The sequence below is a fragment of the Saccostrea cucullata genome, unplaced genomic scaffold (genome assembly GCF_032062105.1).
Source record: "Saccostrea cucullata isolate Sc308-1 unplaced genomic scaffold, CSIRO_AGI_Scuc_v1 ctg1383, whole genome shotgun sequence".
Taxonomy (NCBI): domain Eukaryota; kingdom Metazoa; phylum Mollusca; class Bivalvia; order Ostreida; family Ostreidae; genus Saccostrea; species Saccostrea cuccullata.
The window spans coordinates 30,279-50,933 of NW_026940160.1; the positions used below are offsets into that span (position 1 = coordinate 30,279).

General features: G+C 32.9%; 1 protein-coding gene across 2 annotated transcripts in view; it reads right to left on the reverse strand.

Annotated features, from left to right (window-relative positions):
- The window catches only part of LOC134254893 (uncharacterized), a 31,837-nt gene extending 11,387 nt beyond the window's left edge, over positions 1-20,450 (reverse strand). Inside the window, exons 1-12 of one of the 2 annotated variants that reach the window (XM_062737422.1) lie at positions 19,901-20,450; positions 19,404-19,588; positions 18,128-18,421; positions 15,553-15,673; positions 10,765-10,955; positions 9,840-9,988; positions 9,178-9,340; positions 8,852-8,952; positions 8,241-8,460; positions 7,786-7,907; positions 5,228-5,399; positions 3,909-4,061 (exon numbers count right to left, since the gene is read on the reverse strand). In XM_062737422.1, coding sequence (XP_062593406.1) covers positions 3,909-4,061; positions 5,228-5,399; positions 7,786-7,907; positions 8,241-8,460; positions 8,852-8,952; positions 9,178-9,340; positions 9,840-9,988; positions 10,765-10,955; positions 15,553-15,673; positions 18,128-18,421; positions 19,404-19,494 — 1,777 coding nt within the window. In that variant the 5' untranslated portion in view covers positions 19,495-19,588; positions 19,901-20,450. Of the gene's footprint in view, positions 1-3,908; positions 4,062-5,227; positions 5,400-7,785; positions 7,908-8,240; positions 8,461-8,851; positions 8,953-9,177; positions 9,341-9,839; positions 9,989-10,764; positions 10,956-15,552; positions 15,674-18,127; positions 18,422-19,403; positions 19,589-19,900 lie in introns of those variants that run through there. The other variant, XM_062737423.1, reaches the window with a different exon arrangement.
- Positions 20,451-20,655: the final 205 nt, after the last annotated feature.

The window sequence follows — 20,655 nt, forward strand, 5'->3', positions numbered from 1 at the left end:
ACATCTGTTCAATAAATAACAATAAAGACTGGGTAATACAGCAAAACTCCTTTAGTACGAACACGAATATTGCAAATTTACGGAGATAGCGAAGTCAATTTGGATACCCAGCTAAATAAAATATATGCCTGAATGAATACAGAAAAAAGGCTTAGATTTACTGTGAGAATTCTTTTTTTAATGATGGTCAATTTTTTTTTTCAAAAATGCAAATATCTGTACAATTACTTATCAACAAAGATTACATTTTGGTCTCCAAATATATGTTTATTTTTAAATATGAAATATGAATAGTTACTAAGAATACAAAGAAATCCCATAGTGGAAATAAAATATAAATTTCATTACTGTATACAGGTTTATTTTTGCCCCATGTTATTTTCACCCTTTTGAACTTGTGAACAATTTTGCCCTGTTTTAAATTCCCCCAGTCATAGATCTGTTTAATAAATTATGAGGTGTAATTTGAATTCGCCCAATCAAGGAGAGGGTGAAAGGGGCAAAAATAAAACGGGGGCTAAAATTTCCCTGTATACAGTATTAGGAATAATATTTTATGTTGAAGTAAAAATTCAGGCACATTTAAAACTTGTGTAATAGGAAAGGAGAAAATGTACATTGGTAACTATGGTTGGACCAGGAATTGAACTCAGGAACTCTGCTGCACTAGTTAGGTGCTCTACCTAATGAGCTACCCAGGTTGATACCCATAGCAAAACCATTACATATCCCTCCTTAAAGTTATCTTTATCCTTGCAGACACAACCCAAATTCTTATTAGCCCCTGACAGGACTTTCACTTGAAAATCCAGAGGGGTCAATAGCATCAAATATGTAACAAGGAAGGAGAAAATACATGGCTGGACCGTGAATCTAAGAAGGGGCCCCTGCATCACCAATCAGATGCTCTACTGACTGAGCTTACTTGGCCTATATCCATGACCCATACCATTAGACTTGCATAAACTTAAAAGTATTTCATAATATATTGATTGATATTATGGTACATATCTGTCAACCATCATTAACTAAAATCAATTGAAAAAAAATCAAAACTGTTATTCACAAGTGACCACATTAATATTGAACGAAGTCATTTTTGAAAACATTTAAATGACTGTTAAAGGTGCTTAAATTTCTAAAATTTAAAATACTAGTTTTCCTGCTGGCAATTATTGTTGCCAGCCAGGAATAAAACTTCTAGAACAAATACCACATTTCTTACAGAGTGAGAAGTACTGTGGGAGGAAAGTTGATGAATATGTAAACTTTACAAATAACATGGAGAAATGCATTTTCTTCAATAAAAGCAAAATAAAAAAAAGATTTGAGAATTACTAGAGTATATTTAGGGCTGTTAGATACCAGTCATTAGAAAATAAGACCTCTATAACTTAGTGTAAATGTTATTTTATTTTTTTTTCAAATTTATGTAACATATTGACTGCTTTAATTTGAAAATGAATACTAGTAACAGCAATTAGTTCATTGTTCTGCCAATTTGCTCCTAGATTTCCCAACCTTGAAAACTGCATATTCTTTGAGGATCATACTTTCTTATATGATTGCCAATATTTCTTAAAATAATCACTGGTTTTATATTTACAGGCTAATTGAATCATCAATTTATACTCTTTTTAGTTAAAATCTGAAAAAAAATCCATTAACTTAAATCAGAATTTACTTAAACCTACATGAATATATCCCTTACCATGCTTACTCAGATAAGTATACAATGACTTTTCACAACATAACGGTTATATATAACATCGACTTTATCATAGAGTTATTGTTTAAATTAATTTTTTTTACATAATATTAAACAAAAATTGAATTTTTAAAGCAATTGATATATTTTTTTCATCAAAGTGCAATATTTTTTCTGAAAAATATAGTTAAAATGCTAAAAAGTCATTTTAAGATAAATTTTTTGAAAATTTGGTTTCCATGGCAACATAAAATATTAGATTTTTTAAAAAAAACAGTAAAGATTAAAAAACGCAACATTTGCTATATATTTGCCAAATTTCAAGCAAATTGGTTGTCAACAATTTGAGATATTTGCATTTTAGTACACCATTGTGATAATTTTGTTGATATTACAAAACAACTCAGTCCTGAGGTTACAGCGCACGTAAAACAAGTCAGCACACAAAGGGTTAACACAAATCATTAGAAGGTGAGCAAAAATTGAAAAGCCAACACCAGTGACAGACTTCACATGAGACAAAGTCTTAATTAATCTGAAGTAAGACTGTTACAGGAAAGTTTTCATCATTTTCAGTATTTTAATGACTATCACACAAACTGTCATACAACAAGAGGCCCATGGGCCACATCGCTCACCTGAGCACTGTGGCTAGGAATAAAATAGAAATTGGTTTATTATTGAAAAGTTTAAATCCAAAAGTAAACCATTGACCAGTTATGGTTTTACTATTCTTGAGAAGATGATTTTTAAAGAATTTTCCTATATATTTCTATGTAAAATTTTTGTCGACCACTGTGGCCCCGCTCTACCCCCGGGGGTCATGATTTGAACAAACTTGAATCTACACTACCTAAGGATGCTTCCATATAAATATGATCAATTATGGCTTTGTTATTCTTGAGAAGAAGATTTTTAAAGAATTTTCCTATATATTTCTATGTAAAACTTTGGTTGGCCATTGTGGCCCCGCCCTACTCCCGGGGGTCATGATTTGAACAAACTTGAATCTACACTACCTGAGGATGCTTCCATATAAATATGATCAATTATGGCTTTGTTATTCTTGAGAAGAAGATTTTTAAAGAATTTTCCTATAGTTTTATCCACAAAAATCATATGGGCTAATTTTTTTGGAATATACCGCGATATATATATATCTATGTAAAATGGTCGACCACTGTGGCCCCGCTCTACCCCCGGGGGTCATGATTTGAACAAACTTGAATCTACACTACCTGAGGATGCTTCCATATAAATATGATCAATTATGGCTTTGTTATTCTTGAGTAGAAGATTTTTAAAGAATTTTCCAATATATTTCTATGTAAAACTTTGGTCGGCCATTTTGGCCCCGCCCTACCCCCGGGGGTCATGATTTGAACAAACTTGAATCTACACTACCTGAGGATGCTTTCATATAAATATGATCAATTATGGCTTTGTTATTCTTGAGAAGAAGATTTTTAAAGAATTTTCCTATATATTTCTATGTAAAACTTTGGTCGGCCATTGTGGCCCCGCCCTACACCCGGGGGTCATGATTTGAAAAAAATTGAATCTACACTACCTGAGGATGTTTCCCCATAAGTTTCATCTTTCCTGGCACAGTGGTTCTTGAGAAGAAGATTTTTAAAACATACCACCAAATTTTCATTAATTCCCAATTATTTCCCCTTGAATGAGGGCGTGGCCCTTCATTTGAACAAACTTGAATCCCCTTCACCCAAGGATGCTTTGTGGCAAGTTTGGTTGAAATTGGCCCAGCGGTTCTTGAGAAGAAGTCGAAAATGTGAAAAGTTTACAGACAGACAGACAGCTAGACAGACGGACAGACAGACGGACGCCGGACAAAATGTGATCAGAAGAGCTAAAAAATACACTGTATGAGAAGTGAGACCCAAGAAAAGCTTTGCATTACCTTGGAAAATTAACCACTTTAAGAAGTTTGAAGAAATCCAAACACAATTTCATTTGATTGTTTGATGAATTTACTTGCTTACGAAAAAAACTGTGATCAGAAAATCTGTATGTACATGTAGAAATAATCATGTGGATGAGTACATATGTACTGTATTATGTAAAATGAAGTCCTACAAGTGAAAACTAGCATTTGCATCTGATTAAAACCAACATTTGAAATTTCTGCTCAAAAATTGTCTCAGAATCTCTTTTTTATATAAAATCACAGGTATTGTACCTTGACAAAGGTCTGATTTATCCTTTATCTGACACCAGGAGAGTTGGTACCTGACTGGTTTGGAGGTTAATCCATCACAAGTTGGTGGAATCCAGTTTATGACCAGGCCATCTTTGTTGGATAAAATAGAGACCTTTCTTGGAGAGGCAGGTGCTGGAATACAAAATTAATTTAACAACAATATATGAAATAGCTTTGAAATTCAAATGACATGTTTCTACTTCCAAATTATAGAAGGGGAAATCTGTAAAATGAGAATATTTGGCGCACTACTAATTCTAGCGCCTTTGGCGCAAGAGCCCCTGAACGCTTAAATTTATTGTGCGCTAACGGATTTCTAAATATCATATTTTTTTTGTGTGTATAAAGCTTTCACACAAGTACATGTAGATGTTAACCAGAACATGCGATTACGTAATGTGAAAGGGTCGTTGAATTTTACATACACACGTGTAGCACCGTACATGGTAGGATCAATCGAAAATGTTCTGCCAAATAAAGATTTAATTTAACTATTGTTAGTGTTACCCGATACTTATCATTAGCAACTTCAAAGTTTGGCTTCTTGGTTTGTCAATCTTCTATCGCCTCAAGGTAAACAATTCAATCACGCATGGAGATTGAGCTTGCAGACAATACCTGATTATAATTACCGTTTATGGAATATCCAGGTAACTTTCTTTTGATGCATGCATTGTTTAAATATGAATAAAATGCGTAAATACTCCATTTCTTTTATTTAAAATTGAAATAAATTTAACAATGTGCCACATCTATGTGATTGCAACACCATGGTAAAGTTGACGAATGATTACTTATATACGGGAGTACTATTGTGTTTTTGTGTTTGACTAACCAAAAAGTAAAATACGGGCATGAATAAAAATAATATCACATTTATATAATTTGATGACAAGTGCAAGCGCTAAAATTTATTTGCGCCAATGCATTCCCACTTGCGTTTGCGCTAAAATACATATGCACCAAATTTTTTTTCGTTTTACAGTAATAGAAATTGTTAATTTAAGGATGTAGGATACAAAAGAGCAGTAATTACTCAATAACAGTTTAAATTTCCTGTGAAATCACTAATTTTTGTGTGGGGTTTATTTTTCATGGTTTTTGAGATATGAAGAGACCTACAAATTTATGTCCACCATGATATGTAAAATATCACATACATAACTACTCAATTCTTCAAATCATGAAAATTTGATCCCTCAAAAATAGGTGAATTTACAGTAGTTTGTATTTCTATAGTTTGTAGTTCAACTTTACCACTGTGGGATAAAATTCAAGATAAATAATCATACAAATACCTTCATTGCTATTGTAAACACAAGTGATCCATTCAAATCCACTGCTGATGTTGTCTGTGAGTGAGTCAGCTGATACTCCAAACTTAAGGTCGCTTATTTCATGAAACTCATTGGCATTGAACACCAAGGAAGACTTCCCAAAGCCTGCTACCTTCCAGCTGACTTCTTTTCTCTGTAAGTATATATGGTGTACACTTCGACACACAGACAGGCGAAATACAAATACTGTGAAATCATTTTAATTCGTGGAGGCCAATGTTCATGGTGTAAGCAAAATTTTGTTGGTTCATGGGCATGTAATTTCTTGAGTAACTTGTAAACAAAAATGACTCAGTAGATAAATATGTTGACAAAATAATTGTTTGTGGGGATGTAAATTCGTGGATAAGGGCGACCCATGAAATGCACATATATTGGACCCCAATTGAATATTGATGATTCCAAAGTATTATATTCCAAAAATACATAGGTGACATCCTATAATTAAGGTCTTCCGTCTTAACGGAAGACCTTATAGCGATTGTATTGTTTCTTCTTATTATTTTTATTATTTTTCTGACGAGATTTCTCGAAGACTACTGGATAGAATTAGATGAAATTTTCAGGACAGATGTGTTGGTAAATGGATTTGATACATCTGAGAGATTTTTTGAAAATTCGCTTCTGGTGCCAAGTTACAGACCTTTTTCTGATTTTTAAAATGACATTTTGTCCACGGATTTTCTTAAGAACGGTAAAAGATATCAATGTGAAACTTTCAGAGTTTATACATGATGATAAATACTATCCAGGACGCGACTTTTCGTTTGTCGTCATTACTTCCGGTTGCTACCGGTAGCCAATTTAAAAAGTCCAAATTTTCAACTTTTTTTGTTTTTCAATATTTTTCGTTTATTTTTGGTATGTTAATAGACACCTTTCTTGTAATGCTTATATTATAATTTGTTTGAATTTTAATAAATCTATACTCTACATATTAGCATTTAAAAATTTGAAGCATTCCAAAATGGCCGCTCTCTTTGTCAACTCCGGCATTTCGCAATAGGAGTTTACGGAGGCAGCCGAGCGTTTGCTTGAACGAAAGTAACATAAGGACAAATAAAATGTAAAGGAATACTTGGATTTTCACGTTGTAGTTATGTTGCAATTCTGTGTCAAACAAAATTCTTAAACGTCTTCTATAATTGGTTTTGGTTGGTTCTCAAAGTAGAAAAAGAAAAGACTAAATGTGCAAATGAAATTCGATACCTAATATCTTCTGATTGCACCACGGAAAAGCAGATCTTTAATCATATTTATAAGTGACAGTTTTAATTTTCAAGAAAGAATATCAATAAATACAGTAAGTATAAAACTTAACCACTGTTTTCCCTTGCACACTTGTGCCATATTAAACCAATAGAAAAGACAAAATAAGATAACCATATTTTTTTAAAAATCGTTTAATGAAGTTTATATTTACAGTATTGTCTCAAAGATCTTATTCAAGGTATTGAGCACAAACGGTATCTAATTCCTTGACCGTCATAAGACGAGCCTTTTTTTTTTGGCGAAACATTTCAATCTCTTCTTGAATGTTTAACTAATCGGGATACAGTAAAACTCGTTTAGTACGAACACGGATATTGCGAATTCACGGATATAGCGAAGTTATCTTAGATCCCCAAGTTATCTTAAATCCCACAAATTTAACGAATTCCTGATACGATCACTTTGGCAATAAACATGAAATTTAAAAAAAAAAGTTAAAATTCATAGCCGTTTCACTGTTTTAGTGTTAATTGCTCACATACTATATGGTGTCTGTGAAATGTGTTAAATATACTTTCATCATCAAATTTTAGGCTATATGAACGTTCCTTTTATTTCATTGAAGCTATCACACCTATTAAATAGAACATTTAAAGAAAAGGGGGGAAGATTAACTCGTGGCGTTTGGCTCGAAATTATGAATAGTGACCAGCCTTTCATAATTCTAAGACAAAGGCACTGTTATACAGAGGTATATACAAGAAGATTTAGAGCAGAGGTCCCAATGGCGTACGTAATATTTAGCACATTGGATTTTCATGCTGGCGACATAGATTCAATCCTCCTTGCGTGCAATATTTCAAGCTAGATTTTACAGGTTTTTTTCGGAATCGGACAGAAGACCTCTCGTTGCTCGCAACGAGATCGTATCTAGTAGTAAAGTACTTTTCCAAAATTTAAAGAAAATGATACATTAGAATTTGAAAACAGCTTTTGAGTTGTGACACACAGTACATGTATCACAACAGTTCATGGACATACATTCAAACAGACTAAGTGATATGTTCACAAAATGTAGAGGTGTCTTCCTCTCATAGTAAAGTACTTGAGTATAAAATTTAAATACATTGAAAACTGACTGAGATATCATGACACAAAAGTGTTGTCAGACAGATGGACATATAGACAGACAAAGCTATTACTTAATCACTCTTGCATATAAGGCAGGGGCCTTATTTAAAATTCCTCAGGAAAATGAGTGAATTTCAAGTACAATCTCCAGTATGTAAATATTAAAAAGTGCTTACCAGCCCTCGTTTGCTGCACCAGTAGACTGTGAAGCTGACATTTTTGTTTGGGTTGTAGTCCCAGGAAACATTGACCAGTTTGTTATCTGTCTCCACCTGAACATTCTTAGGCATCTCTACAGCTACAATGTTCAAAATCAATTCAGTGAAGAGATATCAATATCACACATTCTTGTGACACTTATAGGAACTGCATGTAATCAATGCTTCAGTATACAATGACTTGTAAGAAAAAAGAAATTTCAACATTTATTGCTGAATATACAGTCAAGCCTGAATAATCAAGATGACAATAATTCAGAAAAATCACCTCAGAATGGATGAACATAATTTTCATTTTTGTTCTACCTACTATAACAGGTACCTTTCAGTAATCAAACTTTTTATCAGTCCAAACAATTGGCTTGAAAATACTAGCATTTGGAATAATATGGTTTGTATTCAGAAATACTTACTGCCATTGGGTGGAATATGAATGGATCCGTAGACAGAAGACAAGCCAAACTCGTTGATAGCGTAGACGTGGATGTTATAACCCTTCCTACACTTCAGGTCCAGGTCTACCTTCATTATTCTCTCCTTCACCACCTTCCTGTCTGTCTGTGTGTCTCCAATCTGACGGTAGTGGACTTCATAGTATGTGTCATTTCCATTGGATTCCATATTCGTTATTGACTAGAACAGATTAAGACAGCAATTCCATGAGTTTAATGTTAAAGCCTCTAGTATTAGGTTATAGCATTTTGAGGATCCTGAAAAACTTTTAAAATATAAGAGGGGTGCATACTCTCCTCTGACTGAAAATACAGTGAAAACTGTCTAATCCGACACCTGTTCAATCCATCACACTGTGAATTCCGACATTAAGTTTCCCTCCCACTTTACTTTTTTCCATGATAATTTACACTATGCAATCTGCCACCTTGTATATTTTGACATAAAATTCATCTCCCAGTGTATATCGGATTAGACAGGTTTCTCTGTATTTATGAGACCATTAGTAATGGGAGTGCTACTCAATAGATACATTTATGTTTATAAAATTATTGTAACGGTTGAAGGTTACCTTCCACAAAACAACAACTCGACGATTATCCATGTCACTGACACAATGTTCCTGATCATTGATGTAACTTCCCAGGGTAAGTACAGGGGCTGCACTGGGATCTGAAACATGTTAATATTTACCGTTACTTAATTCATCACCAACATTTTGTTTTACCACTGAAGTCTGTATATTTTGAACAATAAAGATGTCAAATTTTAATATTTTTCAAATATCCAGTTCATGTAATGCTTGGAGAGGCATATTGTCAGATACACAATCAACTGCATTATGCCTTAATCTTTAATTTCTAATTAATATTTCTCTTAGAAATTATGGAAACTCACTATCACCAATGGTTTTATAAAGTTTTCTGGTAGATTGACTCCAATATCCAGTGATATTTCCAGCATAATTCTGTGGCTTGACTCGAATCTCAAACAGATAGTCAGTGTAGGCAGTGAGGTTACATACTGTGGCATTGACAGCACTGTTCTTCAATATCACTGTCTGTAAAGACATTATCAGGTTTTTATAATATATAAACTGTTCAAAATTAAAAAAAACAGCAAATTGATGCAATGGCTGTAACCTCTTTCCCATCTACTCATTTAATCATGCAGTAAAACTTGGTTATAGTGAAGTTCTGGGGACCTTACCTTGCTTTATCCATAATTTGTCTGTACATTCATTATATCAATGTTTGTAATAAACAAGTTTCACCGTACTTTTTCATCTAAAGGTGGTTTTTGGGATAATTTTTAAAGACAACCATCTTGTTTTTGTCTTGTGTATGTTTCCCTTCATTTGATAATCTGGTACCCTTCATCCAAAGATATTTTGGGTCAATTGAAAATTGATCCAAAGGCTCTGAAGATGAAAATCTAAAAATCTATGTCACTAGCAGACATTATGGCCAAATTTTTATCAGAAAAGCTTCTCTGAGCCTTTGTCTTAAGAGGAAATCCTAATAATTTCTTAGATATACATGTACTATTATTTAGATTACCTTAAGTACGTCATCATCTCTCTGGAATTTGGAGTACCTTATCTCCACTGCCTGGACTCGGTTTGGTCGATTATACTCCCAGGTGACAGTCACACAGTCTTTGTATGTTGTGTTGTATATGTTCAAGTATTTAACTGGAGAGGGTCTCACTGCATTGAAAAATTTCAAACTTGTGATGTTCATGACATAAATACTATCAATAAAATTTTGGTCATATGTATAATTTGAAAAAAATCTTTGAATGTTACCCTTATATTAAAAAAATCAAAATTTTATCTTATACAAATACTTAATCAATGTTCATTTCACTTTGGTGATTATACTGAACAAAAATGGAAACTTCTTCATATTCTTACATCTTATAAATGTAACTTGATTCTTATTTACTTCATCACAGTCATCAGAAATGTTGTTCATTAGTAAAATATTTGTAATGGAATAAAATGAATAAAACAGCCATGATGGAAGAAGCATTATTAAATATATTAGTGCAGTTTCTAAACAAATGTACATGCACATGCAATCCACCATACTATAGTAATGTTTTGATATTTATGTCTGTAGATATAGTTACAAAGCCATAAACCTATAGAAACCTACTATTTAAGTACAAAGACAAAATGCACTCGTCTTTGAATATAAGCTTTATAGATCAGTTATATATGTTAATATGAAATGTTTAAATGATACAAATTGCACCATATCTTCTCAGATTAGTAACTAGTACATAATTAATAATATGAGAGAGAATATTGTCAGGGTTTAAAATTATGCATTAGGCTTTCGTATGTGCATTAGTTGATTTGATGGCAGGACTTAATGATATTTTCATCAATTTTGTAGCTAGCCTTCTTAAAGCAGGTGTTTAAGGCATTGCAAAAGTGTAGAGATGTTACATTAAAGATTTATATCAAGATTGGAATACCTATAGATGTAATTTCTTGAATAGTATGCTTGACATATGTAGCATTGTTAAGCTTGATGTTTTTCGTGAGGACTGTATATGTCCATGAGCTCCCTGAGCTAATTACAACATCATCTTTTGTTTGGTCCCACACACACTGCTGATTATTTAGCATTTTGGGGCATGTATGCCAAAATTTTCCTCCATTATTCCTACAAATGACCAGTCAACTTAAGCATACATAGAGTAAATCTTGTTTCCATCACCTTGTCATTGTTATAAGAGGCCCATGGACCACAACACTCACCTAGTCACTGTTTTTAGAAAAATTACTTTTAAGTTTAAATGGATTGAATGGATTTTTACATCTGACATTAAATTTATAAAAATATAATAAATATACAAAGATGTTAACTGTTTAATGAATTTGAAGAGTGTTTAAATGGTCATTTAGGATCTATCTTCTAACGTGTCTGGCCATTTGCAAAAGTGTGCCAGGGTGTTACTATCATTCCAATAACAGTGTGTCAATTTGCTAGATTGACCATACTAGTAATATTTAACAAATTGATACCATATAACTCATTGACTGGATGTTTGATTTCAATTAAATAAATACTAGTTTGCATATGAAACACAGAATCAAACAATACCCTGATAATATTGGCCAATCACATTTGTAGCAGAGTTTAAAAGTGGCTAAGTGTTGTAAATAGTGAGGCCACGCTCCTACTAGCACTAGCTAGTGGGTTAACCCTTTAGCTCAGTTGGTAGAGCGTTGGATTTTAAATCTGAGGGTTGTAGGTTCGAGCCACAGTGTGGACACCCCCTAGCTAATGGGTCATACATTGAAGTAACCCAAGTGGACACCCACCCCATCCCTATTAAAAGTCTAATATGACCCTACCCTTTCCCTGGAGGTCATGATTCAACAAATTTGAATCTCAAATGCATGGGGATTTTTACATATTTAAGACATGATTAAAAACTGCTTTGCTGTTTTTCAGGAGAAGACTTTAAAAGTTTTTTTCCCAATATGTTCCTATGCATATTTTTGATCATACTTCCCCCTGGGATCATGACTTGAACAAAATTGACTCTACACTGGGCAATGAAGCTTTCATAACAGTTTGATGTTTTCTAGCCCCAAGGTTCTACAGGACAAGATTAAAATTTTAGGTTGCATTTCATTTCCGGAATTTTTGGTAATTATCAACTTTTCATTTCCGACATTTTTTAGTTTTCATTTCCGACATATTTTTGTTTTCATTTCTGACATTTTTCAAGTACATATGTAGTACCCATAGTAACAGATTTGATAACTTTACTTATGAAAAATTCAAAGGAATAAATCATAAATAAATCATTGTAATCCAATTTTGTAAATCTATCAGTGACTTGGACATAAGTATGGTGCTGTCTCTGACATTTAATTTAGTGCACATTAAATGTGGTGAAAGAGTTTTGTGCTCATTTAACTCTTTTACCTAGACTTAGTGCTACATGTATCCATATATGTATAGATGTTGTTTTTTTTTTAATTTTTTTTATTAATGTTTTGGTAAAAATACTTTTCAAATTCCATTTTCTTTTACTTAGAAAACATTGAATTGCCGCACAGGTAAATTCCGGAAATGAAAAAAAAAAATTATGTCGGAAATGAAAACAAAAAATGTCGGAAATGAAAACAAAAATTGACGGAAATGCTATGCATATTTCCGGAAATGACATGCAGCGAAATTTTACTATTCTTAATGAAAGAAAAAGTGAGCAAGCTCATATAACCCACGCTCCCCCAAAACTCAAAGTGCTGAAATTCCCAGAAAAATAAAGGAATCAAAATTTCCTAGTACATGTATTATGCACATCTAAACATTGTGTCCTAAATATCTGCAAAGTTTGATGAAATTCTATGCAGCGCTTTATGAGATGTTGCGCTGACAAACTGTTCATCTCTATATTCAAGATATGGCCAAAAATCTAAGTTGAAAAGTGCCAAAATTCCCAGAAAAATAAAGGAATCAAAATTTTCCAGTATTACGCACATCTAAACATTGTGTCCTAAATATCTGCAAAGTTTGACGAAATTCTATGCGGCGGTTTATGAGGAGTTGCACTGACAAACTGTTCATTTCTATATACAAGATATGGCCAAAAATCTAAGTTGAAAAGTGCCGAAATTCCAAGAAAAAATAAAGAAATTGGAATTTCCTGGTAATATGCACATCTACACATTGTGGCCTAAATATCTGCAAAGTTTGATGAAATTCTGTGCAGCGCTTTATGAGGTGTTGTGCTGACAAACTGTTCATCTCTATATTCAAGGTATCGCCAAAAATTTAAGTTGAAAAGCTCGGAAATTCCAGGACTGACGGACAGGTCAAAAACATTATATCTCACGCAACTTGTTGCTGGGGTATAATTGAGAGTATGGACATTCATTAGAACAAACTTGAATTCTCATCAAGGATGCCTTGTGCCAAGTTTGGTTGAAATTGGCCCAGTGGTTCTTGAGAAGAAGATGAAATTGTGAACAGTTTATGACAACAATGGTTACAACAACATACAATTTTTCAACAGCAAAGCTGAAATTAACAAAGGACAAATTACAGAGTACACATTTGATCAGAAAAATTTGTTGAAGCCCAGTGACCTTAAAGCTTCAGACATGTCACAATCTATAAAGCATTAGACTGGCAAGACCCAGTTTAATCCTCTTTCAGCCAATTTCTATCTCTGAATCTTATGATGTACATATGTTACCAATTGAATTTAAACACTGGATGAAGAAGACATTTCGAACAATGGTTTCTCGACTGTGGAGGTTTTTCACCCTGACTATATAGGTCCATGATGCCCCTCCATTGATCACGATTCTGCCGTTACTCTGGGAGGGGTTAGGCCAGACACAACTGGTGAGGCCCTGCACAGGGCATTGATGAATGACCCCATGCAGACCATTTTTCCTATAATTGTTAATATGTGAGAACAATTTGTTTTCACTTTCCTGGTTTATTGTTGTCATGTCCTTGTTTGCGTCTATTTTTATGAAAATTTAAACTGTTTTCTGAAAGATTGTTTTGTATCAATTTGTTGTGAAAACAAGATTCCATTGATGTTTAAAGCAAAACAAGCTCTGTTTTGCAAAACAAGTAAACTGTACATCAACAAGTGTATTTATCTTGTGTAGCATAAAAAAAAATCTTTCAGATGTGCATTGATACATAATATTTGTATCTATAAATTAAATAACGGCTTAAATTTCTCATATCTAAATTCAACAATAACTTGCAATTCTTATACAACTACACATTTTTCAATAAAAGTGCAAAAGTGTTTTTGCTAACTTTCATAACAGAGTTAAATTTAAACCTTGCTTAATAATGTGCACAAAACCCAATTCATATTGTGTGAGTGAAATCTGTGTAAAAAAAAAATACACAAGAACAAACAAACAAACGTATAACAAAATTTCAGTGGTTGAATAAAATGTGTGCAAAATCAAAACAGGGTACAGTGACAACATGCCTCAACAGTGAACTTTGGAATTATCAAATCTGACACAAATTATAATCTCCTTTCACTTTATTTGTCTAAGTATATATGATTAACTTGGCAAATTCGACATTATAAGTGTACAAAGTACGCATCTCACAAGTAATGGGCTAGACATAATCTTTCTACTCTCCTGGTGAGGCATGTAGATGTACAGTAAATAATATAACTCAAGAAAGACAAGGATACCTAGTTTTTCTACTTCTAGCCAGAAACTGGAGCGCAATATCGAGTCTTTAAGCTTGAGATTCCTCAACAATAAAATGACCCGAAAATATCTACTGTCAAAGTTAGATGACCCAAAATGCCATCTGCACTGGTTAGGGCTTAGAGAAGGACATTTTATGAACACGGATTTTTTGCAAGTCCTGACACCAAAACAGTGTTTCCTGAAATGTTTAAAGACTCTTATTGATTTGGAGTGATTTATCAAATTAGATCCTAGTAATTAAATTTGATTTCCTTCACTCCTAAAGGAACAAAGTTCTCTTTGTAAACACGGATTGAAATTGCATTTTTGAAAACAAGGTCCAACATATGGAATAAATAACCAAAAATGAGACATAATTCTGTGCAAAGACATCACAGGCACAAATTAGAAAAAAAAAAGAATGAGCCACTGAGGTTTATGAAAATTTACTGTAAAAAGACACACACAAAAGAAACATTCCTAAATAATTAAAATTGAGAGGCACATATAGGCTATACATACATACATGTATAAAATTAATATACATGTACACTTTTATGACCACATATCATATATTTGAATATTGATTTGATAATGGCAGCAAACTTGAGCCCTTATTTCTTAACCAATCTTGGCATTTACTGCAATGATTTTCTATAAATAAACCTGTGATCTAATAGGATGCTTTTAATTTGAAATATATTAAATGTTTCTGGCTCTGAATGCTATGATAAAAAGAAACTTGAATATCCTTTGTGAAAAAAAGTTTGTAAGCTTAAAATATGGCTGAAATTAGTCCCAGAGAAGCAATGATTTAAAAAAAAAAGTTACATAGCACACATCCTCACAATGTCAAGGTTTTGTGATTTTGGTACCCCCAGAGTTCCGAAATCAAAAAACTGTGACATTGTGAGGATGCAAAGCATAGAGAGAAAATAGCCAACACAATAAAAACAAAACTATGATCATAAAAGCTAACTTTGGTTCAGGTGAGATAAAAAATATATATAAACAACAGTATTACTACAAAGCTATATCTTTCAGTCCCAGTATAAATGACTTACCCATACAGGGTTACATTGATGTTATTTGGATTAGCGTAATATCCAAGGTCCCAGGTACATGTCTTGTTTACATCCCAGTCATAGATTTCACAATGGAAGTTTGTCACATTTCGGAGGGGATCTAGAAAATCAAACACATCCAAATCAATATTGTATACAATTTCAAAACTCAATGGAGCTGAGAAAAAGCTCTGATGGTTTGAGATATTGACTGTGAAGCAAAAATGGCTGGGACTTCCAACTCACTTCAACATAAGTAGGTATTCAAGATATCAACATTCCATATATAAAGGTTCTACTGTACGTTTAGTTTCTGAATTATCCATATCTATAGTTGATTTTCTTCGAATATTCATATTCGAGGATTTTTTAAAATTAAATAAAATATATGTGTGTATATATTACCTGTATTAAACCTAAATTGAATCTGAAATAATTCACAGTGAAGTTAATGTTAAACTTTTTCCTTAAACCAATTCAGCAAAACTCGGTTATAACGAAGTCACTGGGACCTGTGAAATTACTTCACTATACATGTATCTGTAATTCGTTATATCCATATAAGAAATTTGTTCAAATTTATACAGCTGGCAATCCGAGCTGTATTCGTGAATTTGCAATATTCATGTTCGTACTAAATGAGTTTTGCTGTACTTATTCTGTAGGCAATCAAGACCTAACATTAGCCTTCATAATTATCAAACAACATGCTGTAACTTTCTTGAAGAAATTCCATACACATTAGCTTCTATATTTCATGTATGTCTCTAGCTTGCCATACTTTGTTAATTGCAGCTAAATTTTTATTTTACTCTTTTCCCTCGATATTGCCAAAATATCATAAAATCAATTTAACAAAAACTCTCGACAACCGAAAAATTTTTAAAGCTTATACAAAATATCAAATAAATTTCTAACTTTAGTTTTTAAATTAATGCCTTTTGAACTTGAACACGTAGAAAAAGATCACAGCCATTCTAGTTTTAGTAAACATGATTTTTAATGAGTCACATGTTCACCCAAACTACACTTAAAAGGTCTGTTTTCAGAAAGGGTACTGACCTATTAATCTAGCAAACAGTTTTCTGCAAGATATTCAGAGAGTAAATAAAAACATTTAAATTAAACCCAAGCCCATTTACTCATAGGAAATGATTTGTGATTTAAGAAAAGGGATTAGAATTATAATGTAAACATTTTGTTCGATCATGTTGATGATGTTCACATGTATGGAAGACAACCTTCTACAAATTCAACATTGTTTTCAAATGTAGCTTGACCTTGGAGCATGAAATTGAAAATCAACTAGCAATTTTTTTTATCATTTCACAACAGCCATATTGGATTCATAGATCAACTCATTAGCATATACAGTGGACCCTCATTTATCCGGACGCTTTGGTTCCCAGTCAATTTGTCCGGATATGTGAAGCATCCGGATATCTGAATCACCAGTTAAACAAGACAGAATAACATTTAAAAATTTCGTTCCGATGAAAAATCATCCGGATACTGAAGCATCCGGATATCTGGCGTCCGGATATCTGAAGGTCCACTGTACTTAATAGTCACTTTGTCTATTAACTATTAAGGAATAAAGAAAAAGACTAACTGACCTCAAAATATTTTATGTTTTCAATTACTAGAATGATCAGTTTAACTAATTTATTCTTTTATAATAGATAAATGCACACAGCTCACCTATGAGTATAGAGGGGGTGTTTGGGATGTGGTTGAATTCAACACTCAAACGACTCAGAAGGTAATTAAAGGACATATGAAATTCATATTTTTTATCTATATCTAAAATTACTACTGGAATGCATGGAATTTGATTAAAATCAGTTCAGTCTTGTCAAAAAAGATCATTAAGAATTTTAACATTTAATATGAACAACTCGAATTACATAACAAATGAGAACAGATAACAAATTAGTTCGATTTTTTTTTCCTTTTGATGAGGTCATTTGTGAGAATCAGGTTACTTAAAAACTGAAATAGGCATGTAATCTTGAATGGCAACAACTGAAATTTTGGAATTTTTTTCAAATTTAACTCTTGTAATGTGTAAAAAACAGAGAAGATTTTTCATTGCATGCCCAAAAAGGAAGAGTTTCTCATTTGAATCTATTTTTCTTTTTTACTTCCAACTTGAATGGTCTTACATGTAATAAGATTACAGCCAATAGAGGAAGGAAAATGGACAGAAAAGCAAGATGATTTCAGGAATTCTCCTTTTAGGGAAATAGAACTGAATAAAAAACAATAAGCCAATGGGCCACATTGCTCACCTGAGCATTTGGCTAGGAGTACAGTATTAAATGATTGGTACCAACCTATCCCTAAGATCAGAGGGGTGATTTTAACAAACTTGAATCTACACTAACTGAGGATCCTCCCATATTTCTCTGACAAATCATGGCTTCATAGATTTTTAAAGATTTTTTCCCATAAGTTTTATTTTCTATTGTGGCAATGCACTACCCACAGGGGACATAATCTCTACTTTTCTTGAAAAGATTTTGAAAGATCTTTGGCTCAGGTGAGCTTAAAAAAACACAAAAAAAATACTTACACTCTAGTTCTACCACCTGCCTGTCTACCATACTGATGGACTGCTGAACATCTCTGATCTTACAGTAATAGTAGCCTGCCTCTTCTAGAGACCTCATGGTCTTCCTCAATGATATGGTCTTCTTGTTTATAATGCTGGTATAATTCATAGGGATTTCCCTCTCAGGAATGGATAGATTATTGGGTTTAAGTGAGAAGTACAACCGGGAGGAATCATAAGGAGCCGAGGAGTTGAGTGTGCATTTCAGGACCAGCTCCGAGTCTAGAAGTATGTATGGATCCCGTGGTGTCATGCCTGTGTGTGAAACAATGAAAATAGCTGCAATGAATTTTCATAATCTAGATGATGAATTTACATATAAAATTATTCTAATTCTCAGACAAATCTAATTATAATGTGCCATTTTTTTAAAACATCCTTTCTGATTTTTTTTTCCATGCAGCATCATGCACTCTCTTGTAATTTCACTTGCATGAATTTGTTTTTATGTGACAGCTGCATTGTAAACATTTACAAGACATAATATTTGCATATCATTTACATAATATATAATAAGTAATTAGAAATACTTCCTGTTTTTGTTCATAAAAACTGTAATATAACATGATTTAATCACAAAGTTCAAGCAAGGGGAAAAAAGGATTCAGCCCCCCTCCCCCCTCTTCATTATGCTCAGCCTAAATTCGGCTCAGGAACATTTTAAACAATACTTGTTATTTATCTTTAGATTTACCTTATACAAATGATTTCCTTTACTTTCTTATGAAGTCTTTTTTATTTTTTCATTTACTAGACTTTTTTATTGAATAAATAATTGTTAAACATTTGTGAACTTGATTAAAAAAATGATGTTCATCCTTTCCCATTATAACAGGAATTTACAGACATGCATATTGCATTATAAATCAGCAAAATGAAATATCATTATGATATACTGTAAATCACTTTTTCTTCGCGAGAACTTTATTTTCACGTAATTACACGAGACGGTATGCTCGCGAAATTTTCATTCTCGCGTATAATAGAATTCCTTAAGATTATATACAGCAATGACCACAATTCGTGAAAATTTTGTCTCGCTAATAAAGAGTCAATGACTATCTCGCGAAAATAAGGTGTCGCGAAAATAAAGTGATCTACAATATGTACATGTATCATGATACAGCCCCAAAGTATCATGAAATATCACAATAGGTTTTAGCCATACCCTTACATCTACAATATTGTTTATATATTGTCATTAACCTGTCTACACCTAATTAATAATTTAACTCACTTCCACAGTTGCAGCATGATCTGAAACAAGGCCACACCGGGACAACAGTGAAAAGAAGTAATGGAAACACAACTCTGAAGATGGAATTCATTGCTTCCTTCCTAAGGATTAATTTACTGCTGATTATGTCCAGCTCTGAATATACTCTCCCAACAGGTTATCAAACTACTGGTAACATTTTCACTCTGTAATAAAAAAAAAAATATAAATTTATTGTTTAACATCCATTGTAGATATTTTTAAGTCACTTATTCTCTTTTGAGAAGAAGTGTGGAATCATTCTAATTCATGGGTCCATGTTTGTGGGCAACGTTTTGCTTGTTCTTGGGGATGTAATTTCATGGGTTGCCTTTTACACAGTAGATTTCATGAATCAATGTACATACACAAAATGAAGTTTTATGGGCATGTAAATTCCCCTCGATGTCCACAAACTTTATTCCCCCACAAACAATGATTATTCCACTGTATACATGGTATAATATAAATGTGATCACCTTTTATCACGAATGCTCTGCTCCGTTGAAGCATTTATAAATAAACAGTACAAAGTCAACTAGCAGAAACCTTATCACTGCTTCTGCATCCAAATGAGTGTTATACAGTTCTTGGCAACAATACAAAAGCCAAACATGTTTCTGTGAACCCAGTGGCATGTGAACCACATGAAGAGCTCAGGTGCATTAACACTTGGACATATGTGAGATCAGATGGTAACTCCTTTATCTAATTTTCACAAGACACGACAGTACATCCACTATGTCAACATACACAATTCAGGATATTATTTCTGTGACATGAATTTTTCCAAATGGGAATTCCCCACTTTTAAACTTCAGAAAGATGTTTTATGCATGGTAATCCAGCAACCAAACGTCTTAAAAGGAAGTTAATTGTTTAGTGTATCGACTCAAAATTCTATAAAACAATGCACAACATACGCCATTCTTGACACCAATTGCCCAATCATTTCCTCTGTTTACAGTGTCATCCTGTTCCCTTTTAAAAAGGAACATGATAACGTAAAAACATTTGTTCAACATTTCCTGTTTACATGTTGTGGAAGTGGCATGACACATATAAAAGTAAAATCTCGTTTGGTACGAATTTCCGGAATTCATATTTTAAAGGGTACTTAAAAAATGGACTCATTATCACAAAGTCATTGTAAATTTTAAGAAAACTAAACAAACTCATTTTTATAAATGCTATTAAACTTGGCAAACAAAGAAGCAAATGATGAAAAATAAGA